Source organism: Thermobia domestica, chromosome 8, assembly GCF_964235325.1.
Source record: "Thermobia domestica chromosome 8, izTheDome1.hap1.1, whole genome shotgun sequence".
NCBI classification, from domain to species: domain Eukaryota; kingdom Metazoa; phylum Arthropoda; class Insecta; order Zygentoma; family Lepismatidae; genus Thermobia; species Thermobia domestica.
Genome location: NC_137461.1, coordinates 56,025,716 through 56,039,252, shown reverse-complemented (window position 1 = coordinate 56,039,252; position 13,537 = coordinate 56,025,716). Strand labels below are relative to the sequence as shown.

Here is a 13,537-nt window from a genome sequence, read left to right as displayed (position 1 = left end):
ATTAGACTAACAGACATAATCAACAATAGAATCAAGAAGTATGCTGAGAAGAAAATAGGTAATACCAATGTGGATTAAAAAAAAAAAAAAAAAAAAAAAAAAAAAAAAAAAAAAAAAACAGTACGATAGACCAGCTGTTATCATGCGAGAGGTATAGAAGTTTCGAATATGATACCAAAAAAGGCTAATAAGACTGGTACAGATGACGGTCAAACAAACAACAAAAGTAAAAAAAAAAAAAAAAAGCATTTACTATTAAACATTAAACAAAAGAAAAAAAAAACTAGTATGAATCCATTTTTGCCAAGCCATCATCGGTTAAGAGAACAAAAGGTACGTCTTGGCAACTGTTACACTCACTGCTCCTATCATATCGGCGGGGTTTCGTAATAATCTATTTGCTTAAAACAAAAGTATGGGTCATTCAAACGTTCGACATAAAATCTTTCTGATACTTGTTTGATGACGACTATTTCGTCGACAAGCGTTTTTAGTATACATAGAAGTCGCGAAGAATATACCAATATTAAGTAATAATAATAATACTCCCTTACCAATATTAAGTAATAATAATAATACGTATTAAACCATGTGATTTTTTTTCTCTTCAAACTTATAACGGATTTTTAACCTTTACATAATTAGAAACTTTATTATGTAGAAACTTGAGTGCATTTATTTGTGTATTTGAAGGAAGAATTAGCTACTTGCCACAAATTATTACTTTTATTATCTTAGGCTTGTAAAAGGTAATAAATCAGAATCTCAAACATAGATTAATTTAAAATTTGGAATATATAACTTATTGTTTTGGGACAAAATGCTTTGATACTACTTATGATTGCATTTGCTAGTTTCTCGTTTATTTGTGCTAGGGAAATTCATTAAGCTGATTAGCTTTTCCTCAGTTTTGAAAATAACGTAAAGATGAAGCACAAAAGAGAGACTGTAACGTCAAGTGCTTAGAAAGTATTGTGAAATAAAATGATCAGTGTATTTGGGGAACTGTTTATCAAGGTATAATTTGGTCATTCATTCAGTCATATCAAATTGATGGGAACTTTAATTACGTAGACTTTATCCCGATACTCAGTGTAATTTTAAGGCAGGGTTTCTCAAAATATTTCATATCACGACACACTTTGATCACATCCTCTCCCCCTAGTAATTTTCGCCATGTCATAAGCTTTTTGATTACTGCTGCTTATCACTTGTGAAACCTACCGAAACCACACCAAACTCATTCGCCTTCATTTTGAATTATATTCTAATATGCACTTTTTCACTAGTTTCATTTTTTAAATTCCAATTGCTTTTTAAACGATTCTTTGTCTAATTTTTTGCTGCATCTGACATTAAGTGTGGAAATAGAATATGTATATCAAAATAAGAAATTCAAAAGTCGTTCCCCCACGAATTACAGTTATCTTTTCCACCTTCCTTCGCGACCCTCATACATTCCTCTCGCAGCCACCCTAGATGGCCCAATCCTATGTTGAGAAACCCTGTTTGAAGGATATTTATTATAGCATTGAGGCATATTTAATCAGGAAATGCTTACCTTTGTTTGCCTATTGAAGACTTCTCCTTTAGGACAAATGAAGTGTGTCCGTACTCCATGTTGGCACTTATAATATGCTCGACAGCTTGTTCCTGGGGTGATAAAGAATCCGTTGTCCGTCACTGAACAATGAGGTTCGGAACATGTGACTTCGGAAGCAGGCTGACATTCTTGTGCTCCTACGTTGAAGAGGAAGCCTGGTTTGCAAGTATGGGTCTCAGTCAGTCTACCGTCTGTACATCTGCAAAGAATGAAAGCAAAACAATCAGCAAAGGGATAAATAAACTGAAAATAATCCAGCTTGTCTTTTATATACGTGTACCTTGGAATAGTTTGCTTCACCTTTCATGAATATCACTTTCTATCAAAACCCTCAGTTCAACATGTTGGTGTATAGAGGACATCATTCAGAAGTTTCATATGGTCTTACTGAACTGATTAAGAGAATAACTTACTGACTGATGCGTATCTATTAACTGCAAATAATTGTAAAAAAATCTTATAAACTTTAAATATAAAACTTAAAAATACCCAAAAGACATAAAATTTGCGGACCGTTTCGAGGCATTACTCAGCTCTTCATCGGCGCGTCTAAAGAAAACTTGCTGCTTCAAAAAAGACATAGTGTGGGATAGGCACGCATCCAGAAATTTGTGTTGGAGATGGTCCAATAAGGAATCCACCGCTAATAATTACTTTCTTTTATGTAGTATTGAATTGGTATTATTCTACATCCGATAAAACTATAAGTAATTTTAAAGTACTGCCACTTATATTCTCAGAAAAAAAAAATGTGTTTATAAGAAAAGACAGAGTTCAGATGTATTATAAGATCAAATCTTTAAGATAAATCAATAATTTCTCTCCTAAAGCAACCATAGTTTTCTTAAGATAGTGTAGAAATGTCTGTCGAAGTTGGGGGGAGGGGGAGGTCCGACCGGTGGACCACTCCCGTGAGTGCGCTGCTGATGTAGGATTTTTAAAATTGTTTATCCACTCTATAGATTAATTATAATATCGTCAGCTTACTAAGTGAATCGTAGTTCAACAACGTTAATAGAGTGTCAATTTAAGACCATTTATTGAGTGCTATTTGTGATCTCACACAGAAATACTAACAAGAATATGAAAGAAAGAAAAAAACTTATTTCTTGAAGTAGCCTTGATACTTTTCATCCTATGATTATGTATAACAAGATAAAGAATAAAATAAACGAACAATAAAAAGTAAAATGAACAGTGTAAGAAATCAAGAACAAAATAAAGGTAAAATAAAGACAAGATAAAAAAAATATGCGAACAAAACATGTTTAGTTATTGTTTGATGTCTTTTGCATAATCACTTCTTGCCGTTTAACAACATAGAGAAATGAAAAGTTACATACATGCCAAGGATTTTTCATTACACAAACGATTGGAGAAGAAGAAAATCCCTACATAGCATCATTCCCAGATATGCTCATACGCAAAGGTGCATTCAGTGTAGGAAAAAGTAAGCCTAGAGGACAATGACCACGGAATGCATCGGTTCCACGGTTTCTCATCTTCAGAACGTGTGCTTCGATCTATTTTTTTTTTTCACATCACATGTGAAAAAAACGTGAATTAAACTGTAAGTTTACTTTCATTTTGAAACTATTTTTTTTTTATTATTATTTTTTTACAAATTCTGTTGTGTTTCTCACAGTCGAAGAAATTATATTCCATATTACTGGTGTAATCTCAGTCTTAAAAAATATATTGTATACAGATATGATTAATCTTTCTATTCATTTCATTTCATTTCATTTTATTTATCCTCCATTCTGTACAAACTTGGAAATAATTTTCCGATAGTACATGGGATTCGTCATCGTTAATTGATGCAGTACATATATTACACACATTTGTTAAACATAATTCATACTTTTATACATTACAGTAATTTGAAATATCACTATACCAATACTACAGCATACCTTATACATAAATGAACCTATCTTGTTACTTTGCTACTACTGTTTACATTGTGACTATTTAATTGATTATATTCATCTATTGTATAGAAGCAATGTGACAATAGGTATTATTTTAATTTTCTTTTGAATGTAACATTAGACTTGATTACCTTTAATTTGTTTGGTAACTTATTGTATAGCATAATACCAGCATATTTTACTACCTTTTCGTACATTGCTGTTCTATGGTTTGGTGGATGAAAATTAGTCTTTTTTCTTGTGTTGTATCCATGCACGTCACCGTTTGTTGTGTACTCATTTATATTGGATCTTACAAATTCTATTAAACAATATATATACAAACATGGTAAAGGTAGTATAGCTAGTTCTTTAAAATATTTCCTACAGGACTCTCGGGATCCTACACCAGCTAGGATTCGTACAACTCTTGTTTGAAGAACAAAAATATCTCTATTTTTTACAGTATTTCCCCAAAATATTAATCCATATCTTAATATAGATTCAAATGAGCAGTAATATAATATTTTTGCTGTATTTCGGTTTATAGTATTTTTGATGGTTTGTACGGCAAAACACATTTTTCTTAACCTATTCGCAATTTTTTCTATATGATAATCCCATTTTAAATTTGCTGATATATGTACACCTAAAAATTTTACAGAACTAACTTGTCTTATTTCGTTTTCTCCTATTTTTATACTTCCTTTATCTAGATTGTTGTTTGTTAATTTAAAGCTTATTGACAAGGTTTTTTCTGAATTTACTATTAACGTATTATGATCAAACCAGTTCGTTAGCTGTTCTACGGTGTTTTCTATGTTAGTATTTAATCGTTGATGGTTTTCGCCTATTATTGCTACACTTGTGTCATCCGCGAATAATGTGGCTTTTGCAAAGTTTAAATTATCCGGGAGATCGTTTATATATATCAAAAACAGTAATGGCCCAAGAATTAATCCTTGTAGTACGCCGCATTTTATTTTATTCATTGTAGATGTGAAAGTAGTTAATTTTGAATTTCTCCCATCTACTCTAGTTATTTCCACCAATTTTCTAGATTATCATATTTGTATTTCCGTTTTTGCTGTGTACAGTAACTAATGTGTTCAAGAATGAAAATATTATATGAATTTCCTAGTTTCATAATATCGTCGGTACTACATCAAAACCTCAAATCTCAAATAAATAAATAAAAGTTGCGTACTAATGTTCATAACTTACTGAAAACTGGGTGGGCAAAAGTATCTTTTTGCATACACACACACACACACACACGCTCTTTATTTATTTATTTATTTATTTATTTTGTTCTTTAAAACTTTATCTCTTTTGATATAAAGAATCTACTCATTCAGAAACTGCAGTTAAATATTAATAAAAAAGTAACATATTTTGACGTAATACCGACGATATGCATTAACAATCAGCTGTAGTAGGAACACAAGTACCTGTAATAAGAATGGCAGTTGCAGCTGTAGTTGGCATAGTAACCATCGACTTCAAGGCGACATACCTCTTGCTTCGTGTCACACGCCACTGAATTTTCTTCTTCGCATTTTACAGTACTTGGATTAAACAAGTAGCCATCTACACATTTATATGTTTCTTTTCTTCCTCGCGAACACCTACAAAATAATAATAAAAAAAGCGCATATAATAAAAAGCATGTGACGATGAGTTCAAAAGCAGACCATAATTATTAGAAAGAGGATGAAACAGCAAAATTCTTATGAGAAATCATCCTGCGTGATTCATTCAATGCTACATAAATGAACTTATACTGTGTTCTAAGCAGTGGCGGCTCTTTAGGGAAGTCACATCGCTAAAAATTAAAATTTTATCCTCACAAGCTAAGGGAATTACTACACATTTCATCGCTACAAGCTGTATACAACAATTAGAACATATTTCAATTGTCCTTGCCGTAACTTGTAGAGATTAAATGTCATTTTTCACCCATGTGACTTCCCTCAAGAGCAGCCTCTTGTTCGAAGTCTATTCAAAACAAAGTAGACGTTACAAAAATCTTATAACTCAGTTGTAGTGATTTTATGTATAAAACACAATATATAAATATTAAACTTGATGAATGCAATGAAGATATTAGGAAGAAACAGAAAGAAGCAGACACGTATTAGGCCTAGAAGTAGTTATATAGGTTTCATCGTCCTTCATTTGAGTTTCCGTTAATTTTAATAATAATAAAGCGATCACAAAGGATAGTATAATCGTACGTGATCGGTGGAACTCATTCGATCTTGACCAAGTTTGGCATGGTGATGATCTTGACGAATTTAATTCTTATACTCAGTGCTGCAATTTGAAATCGAGACTGGGGCTATAGAAAAAAAGAGAGTACCTTGGATTATCTCCTGCATCCATACATTGTTGCACTTTGGTCATCAGTGCATAGGATTGTTGGAAGCCTTTTCGTGGAATGCTGTTTAAAAAAAAAAAAACCTTGTTGTAGCCCTCTTGATGGCTGTTATGTCATCAAAGTACGAACCTTTTAATGCAAATTTGACTTTAGGAAATAGAAAATAATCGCACGAGGCCAGATTGGTGAATAAGGAGGATGGAACAACACACAGATCCCTTTTTGGGACAAAAAGTCTTGCACTATCACTGCCTTGTGACTTCGGGCATTGTCATTCAGCAAATGCCACTGAACATCATCCCGATATTCGGGCCCTACATACTGTCCTAAAGGGGGAGTAGGAGTCCGAATTCTTGCGAAAAATTTAATATCTCACGAGCCGTTCAACTTAGGGAACTGAAATTCAGTATATTAACTCTTTATTAAAAATAAACAGAACGAGTCCTAGTGTTTTAAAAAATTCTCTTTTACGGGGGTGGAGCTCTTTCTATACGGAAAATAGGTAGTGGTTTGATTTGAAGAAAACTAATCGAGAACGATCGATATTAGTTGAGAAACAAAAACTACAGTGCTTCGCATTTTATATTCACTGCTTTCTATTGTAATAGTTGCTGAAACTTATGTTTATTTTAAAGGTAACCAAGAAAGTTCTGTCTCGTTTTTTGTGGAGGTCTATGTTCTATTGGCCTTCACACCGCGAGTTGAATGCGAATGGAGATAAGGCAAAGGTAAGTTGTTGGTGTGGGCATTTCCAACATACTACTTGATTGTGACAGTTCAGTTACACCGTGAACTTACGTAAGGACAGAGTGAACATGGGACCTCCACGGACCGTCATAAGTGCGTGTATGCTGTACGAGTTCAAACTGGAGTCAAACGCCGCTGCAGCGGGGCGGAAGATATACCAGGCCTTTGGTGAGGGTGTCGTGACTACACGGACAGTGAAGGTGATGCAACAAATTTAAGGACAGTAACGAAACACTCGAAGACGCACCACGTGCCGGAAGACCAACATATGTACAAAATGGAGATCTTCAGACAGCAATTGAGGCGAACAGTGACCAGACATGTGTGAAACTGAGACTACAATTCAGTGTGAATGGAGAAACTATTCGGGAGCACCTTCATCAACTTGAGAAGCACTTCACTTGGGTCCCATATGATTTGACTCCGGATCAAAAGGCAACACGAGCAGACACCTCTGTTTCTTTGCTGCCTCGTCTGAGGAAGGAACCATTTCTGGAAGGGTGTTGGTATGTGATAACAAGTGGGTCCTGTACGAAGCTCCACGGCGCCGTCATCATTGGTTAGCATCCCATGAACCGGTTCCAAAACAGCCGAAACCAGCATTGTACGAGAAGAAGGTCCTCTTGTGTGGACTGCTCGCGGCATCGTGCATCGGGAACTGCTACCAGCTGGTCAGAGCATCAATGCAACTGTACCGTCAACAGTTGAGTCGTGTTCAAGAAAACTCAAAACTCTGGAGCCGGCACTTCTGAATCGCAAAAGAGTTCTCCTGTTACAAGACAACGCTAAGCCCCACGTAGCCGGGACACCATTCTAAGCCTTGGTTGGGAAACAGTATTGTATCCACTATACTCCCCGGACATTGAACCATCCGATTATGACCTGTTTCATTCCTTGGACAGTCACCTTAGAGGACGCAGTTCAAACCCCTAGTAGAGGTGCAAGATGCACTTGATACTTTCTTCGATTTACGGCCCATTAAGTTCTACCGCGATGGAATCCATGGGCTTCGAGAACGTTGGGAGAAGGTAGGGATGCCGATGGGGACTATCTTTGATCTTTTTTTTTACGTCTTAGGTGACATATCGATGTTCGAATGTGGTGGGTGAAAAAGCGACAGATATTTCTTGGTTACCTTATACAGGGTGGCCCAAAAGTAGGTACACATCCCTGCATTGATCAAGTATAACATTCTAGATTACAGGTTTATTTGCTTCGGCTGTTTCGAGCTTAAGATATAAGTAAAAATACATTAAAAACAAATAAGAAAGAAACTAAGTCTACCTGATGGATAACAATAAGAAATGATATAAAAAGCAATGAGTTGATTAATACGGGACTGTATACCTACTTTTGAGCCATCCTGTATACAGAGCGTTCTGAGCATAAGACAATCAAGCCATAAAGTTGAGTAAAATAGACATAAAATTTGTACTGTAAGCTTAATTACATGGAAATTTTAAGTTTATACGATATGTTTAATTATATGGAAAATTTTATACTTTTTTCTCCTTGTACGTTGGTCTAATTTACATTAATTTGAGACTTTCAAATTTCATCCTCATATTTTCCATTAAAAATTATCTGTAATTTAACAAGGAAATAAGTATTGAAATTCATCGTAATTTGGCCAATGAGAAACACAGTACATTTTATGTCGTAAATGTGAGGTTTACCGTTATTGTAACAAAGTGGTGCTTGAACGATTGACCGTAGAAATTCAAACTCCGATTAGTAATAATTTCACAGCCTTGTTTTATTACAAGTGTAAACTCTGTAACGTCATTGTAGAGGAGGGCATGGGTCAGATTTGATGACAATGGGCTTTGGTGAGTAGTGGGTCAGAGCGGGTCATGGTGGGTTGTGGGTCAGTGAGTCGCAGGTTAAGTATTCATTGACCCATGCTACCTCTGGCTCACACACGTAACTGTCAGTGGCGAGTAATGCACTTGGTATCAGGAAACATTCCTCTTTTGCTCATATTACAACCACTTGCAGAGGTGCGCCACATGTTGAGAAGAAATCAATCTCTATTTCAAATTGTCACATTCTATGTGTAAGATATTACAGTACACAAGTCTTTGGTTCCCGAGCTATGGGCCATCAAAGTTGAAGTTTATGAAGTCTATTTCTTGTTTGAAAACAACTAATTGCTATTTAGAACAAAAACACATAGAATAAACCTATTAAACGTTAATTCAAGGCATAAATAGTAAATGATGAGACAGTTTATTAGCTATGTTAGGAATGATGAAATGGTTGATTACCTAGTTCTTGGAAATGATGAGACGGTTGATTAGCTATGTTGGAAATGTAGTGTGTATGTATAATAAAGATTTGTTAAAAAGGCAATGAAGGACAGCTTTTTCCACTGTTTCCTAGATGAAGGAAACCTTTCTAGGAAAAGTTACTAGTTTAGTTTTAATAGTGTTTTTAACTCTTAAGGCAGTGTAGACCAAAAGGAGCACTCTTTTTTGGTGCCGATGGGTTGCAAATTCGATAATTAGGATCAGGATTGGTAATGAGGAATGTATGCAAGGGAACAGCGTCCCTTTAGTAAAAGTTCAGGAAAGAAAAAGGAAGGAGAAATAATGAGAATCATATGAAAATGAAGATACAGAAAAAATTTTTTCGTTTCAGTCTGTTTTGTTCCGTTTTAACCACTCAACCAACAGTGTTTAGTGGTTAAGAACACTAAACAGCTTGAATCCAGGTTAAGATATTCTAAAAATTAATTAATATTACGAAATTTTGACAATGATTTGTTACCTTATTGATGAATAGTTCGTTTGAAATGTGTAGTGGAACGCTTTAATCGGTCGCTCACAAAGTTAACTTGCTATGGCGTCCCCCTGGGCTTGTGTTCCGGTAACGTAGCCCGATCAGACTGAATTTATTAATGAGCGTCCCCTTAGTTCCAGAATTTCATTTCCGTTCCTGATTAGGGCGCTCAGAGCAGAAGGGATTGAAATTCAATTAAAAAAACAGTTGCGTGAAAAAGAGACATGAAGTTTGTACGCTCCATTTAAATACGAGGGTAAGTCAATAAGTAACTGCAATATTTTTCTATTTCTTTTCAGTTTGGCTATACGCTATTGCGCTAGGCTTCTTCTGTGGTAGGTCGCAGCGTTATCACATCAGTTAATTTTGCGCTGTTGCGAAGTAAGAACGACTCTCTCTGTGTGTACCTAAATAAAAACATCGTTCTGTCATCTGTTTTTTGTGGTCTGATGGTTTATCTGGAGCAGAAATTCATAATTTCATAGAATACTTCAGCACAATGCGGGGACAATGTGTTGCTACAGCGAAGTGTCTACCAGTGGATTGAACATTTCAAAAGTGATCGAACGAGCGTGAAGGATGAGGAAAGAGCAGGGCCTTCAGCTACAGCAACAACTGATGATATTATTAAACGAGTCCATGCCTCGATTCTGAATAATAGAAGAGTGACTGTTGATGAAGTGACTACTCATATAAACACAGAGGTCAATTATCGGACAGCGTTCTTGTATTGCATGACAACGTACACCTACATACTGACACCCTCACTGCTCAGACTCTTCAGACGCTGCGTTTCGAGATGTTGAAGCATTCTGCATATAGTTTCGATCTTTCTATGTCGGATTCGATCCACTTAAAAATCCTCCATCGATTCAGTTCCGATCAACAGGTGATAGAAGCGGTGCATTCGTGGCTTGCTGCGCAACCAAAAACTTTTTCTCCAGAGGGTATTGGAAAGGTTGTGCAACGGTGGACCAGGTACATTGAAAAGCAGGGTGAGTTATGTTGAAAAATGATATTGAATAAGAACGTTGTACTGTTGTAATAATAAATAATAAAAATTGATTGCAGATACTTATTGACTTATCCGCATACATGGAAAGTGAGCACTGTTTTTTACACCATAAAAGTTACCTAATATCCAAAGGCGAATCTTTCAAGCATTGAAAGGAACTTCAAGTAGGGATGTTAAATATGAGATATGTCCAAAATGACCAAAAGTGGACAGTGTACATCAATTGTTTATGTAGGCTATTATAGTGCACATGAATCAATCATGTCAACATTTAATTTCCCTTGCTTTCTCCACTTTCTTCATATTTTCATTCTACTAACTGTTCCTTCAACATTCAATTTCCCTTGCTTTCCCCACTTTCTTCATATTTTTCATTCTACTAATTGTTCCTCCAACATTCAATTTCCCTTGCTTTCTCCACTTTCTTCATATTTTTCATTCTACTATAGTGCGTCCAGTAAGAGAACATCTCTGACAGCTCGCAGTGACATTGCCACTACTCGCGTGTCAAGGTTTTTCTCGTTGCAACTGTAGTGACAATTTAATTAATGGTATAAGACAGAGTGATCGTGGTTGGTAACACTGGTATCAAAGTAGGGGCTGCAATGTCCCACCGCATGTGGTAAGAAACGTCAGAGACCATCTCTTGTTGGCCGTGCTATAATTGTTCCTTCAACATTCAATTTCCCTTGCTTTCTCCACTTTCTTTATATTTTTCATTCTACTAATTGTTCCTTCAACATTCAATTTCCCTTGCTTTTTTCATATTTTTCATTCTACTAACTGTTCCTTCAACATTCAATTTCCCTTGCTTTCTCCACTTTCTTCATATTTTTCATTCTACTAACTGTTCCTTCTACATTCAATTTCCCTTGTTTTCTCCACTTTCTTCATATTTTTCATTCTACTAACTGTCCCTTCAACATTCAATTTCCCTTGCTTTCCCCACTTTCTTCATATTTTTCATTCTATTAACTGTTCCTTCAACATTCAATTTCCCTTATCATCCGTTTCCTTTCTCGCATAGGACATGATCGTGAGACGTTGAACGAAAGATTCATTTCGACGTGTTAACTTGTTTACATATTGGTCTGCGGTGGCTCAGTGGTTAAACTTTCATGTCTGCCAAGTGAGGCCCTTGGTTCCTTCCCAGCTCAATGGACTTTGCGGTGGACAAACACTGCATGCGTGGGTTTTCTCGGGACATTCCCTTCACTTTCTCGGTACGTGTTAGTGGGACGTAAATCTGGAACTTTATTTCTTTATTGTTCAAGAGTAATTGTCTTTTAATCTCTAATCTTTAAAAATAATATTAAAAAAAGCAGACAAAGAGTAAGTACTGTCTACTTGCTACACATCATAAAATTCACGAATCGCTCCTATATAGATAAAGTACTGAACAGACAATGTGTTACACTTACCTGTAATAAATACGACAAGAATTAGGATCTCTGTATATTCCATCTTCTTTGTCTTGACAAGATAATTTGAAAGACAGAGGTAGGGCGACTGCAATATCATCTACTCGGAACTTTTCCACGTTTTCGGAACTATTTCCCTCGGCTGTAGACACCTATACAAATACACAATAAAACTTAATCTAACATAATAATTGCTCAAATGTAGTGTCTTTAATTTGAAGTTTAAGTTTTATTGTTATGGCTACAAAATGATTGACAAAATAGTTATATTTCTAAAGGGACTAACGATATTACATGATATCCATGCCAATCTACAATACAAGAACGAAGCTTCAAACCGCTCAGCATGTCTTTGGTATTAATATATCGTTTGAAGAACTCATTCAACTCGTAAAGGAACTTCTCGCTCATACTAAATGCGAGCTTTCTTTTTCAAGTTGGAATTCGTCCCCTTGGCCTTGACCGATTTCAACTCCAAGCAATAAAAGTACCTTTTAAACCAGAAACGAAATGCACCTTGTTAAATGAAAATGAGCAATTTTAAGAAAATTAATGATTAAACATATATTTTTCTACACTATTGAAAGAAAGTATATATATTTCCGAGTAATAAGAGTAATTTTTACTATTAGATAAAACATCCTATGCATAAAAATGAGAGGAAATTTTACAAAATCTGACATGGAACTACTACTACTTTTTACCAAATAATAATAATAGAAAGTAAATTCATACCATTATTTTCTGACTGATTTTAACGTCAAGCAATTTTATATGCTTGGGAATTCTTGTAAATTCTTCTAGTGTAGGTCTAATATAATAATTAAAATTTATAAGTAGTTGAATAGAGATCCACATGTCTATCGAAAAATGGAAACATTATTAAAAATGGAGCTTCCTTGATTAATTCAACGTCAGAGGTCAGACCATCTTTATGTTGTAGTACAGTTTATGTTAGTCACGGTAATCGAACTCATGAATCGTCTCCAGAAGATAAGTGAATCATTCTTCATGCAATGTGCCATCCAGTTGCGTTCGCGATGTTAGAGAAGGAAATATCAATATAAGCTGAATTCACTGCTCTAAAACTGAATATTGGAGGTGCATTCAAGTTATAACATGTCCATTTTTTCTCAGGACTGGTAATAGATAGAAATATGCTGTTTGTTTAAAAATACGCGTGCACTCATCAACGCATGACAAAGATGGCAATACCGTACGGCACACAGTACTCTAGCGGCAACGGTGAGAATGATGATTGTTTTTGATACGTACTTACGATACTCGTCATTTTCTCCATTTGTGTGATCTGACACCGTTTGAAATTCATCGCCATTTCAGTGGAACATGTGATGATGGTGTCATGGATATGTCTAATGTGCGTTCGTGGGTGTGACAGATCATAGAAGGCATAACTTCGTATGACAACAAACGAAGACAATCTCGGCCTAGCACAAGCCGATCTCACGATATGAACACATAGCCTTCAAAGCTAGCATTTGCATGGGTTTTGTGCATAATGTTTAAGGGATGAAAGTCAGCCGTGTCGGAATGTTAAAAAAAAAGAAAAAAAAAAAAGAAAAAACCCTAGAAAGTTTCACAAGTGCTACCGAGAAGAGGTTGAAGATTTTAGTCATCGTAGATGAGCCATGCATATATCAGACTAATTGTACAAAA

The 13,537-nt window shown here is 35.4% G+C and overlaps 1 protein-coding gene across 1 annotated transcript in view; it reads right to left on the bottom strand.

Annotated features, from left to right (window-relative positions):
* LOC145692139 (uncharacterized) overlaps nucleotides 1-13,537 on the bottom strand; it is a 46,651-nt gene that overhangs the window by 3,760 nt on the left and 29,354 nt on the right. The window contains exons 3-5 of the mRNA XM_081767439.1: nucleotides 11,861-12,012; nucleotides 4,968-5,144; nucleotides 1,562-1,802 (exon numbers count right to left, since the gene is read on the bottom strand). Of these exons, the coding sequence (XP_081623565.1) occupies nucleotides 1,562-1,802; nucleotides 4,968-5,144; nucleotides 11,861-12,012 (570 nt within the window). The remainder of the gene's footprint in view (nucleotides 1-1,561; nucleotides 1,803-4,967; nucleotides 5,145-11,860; nucleotides 12,013-13,537) is intronic.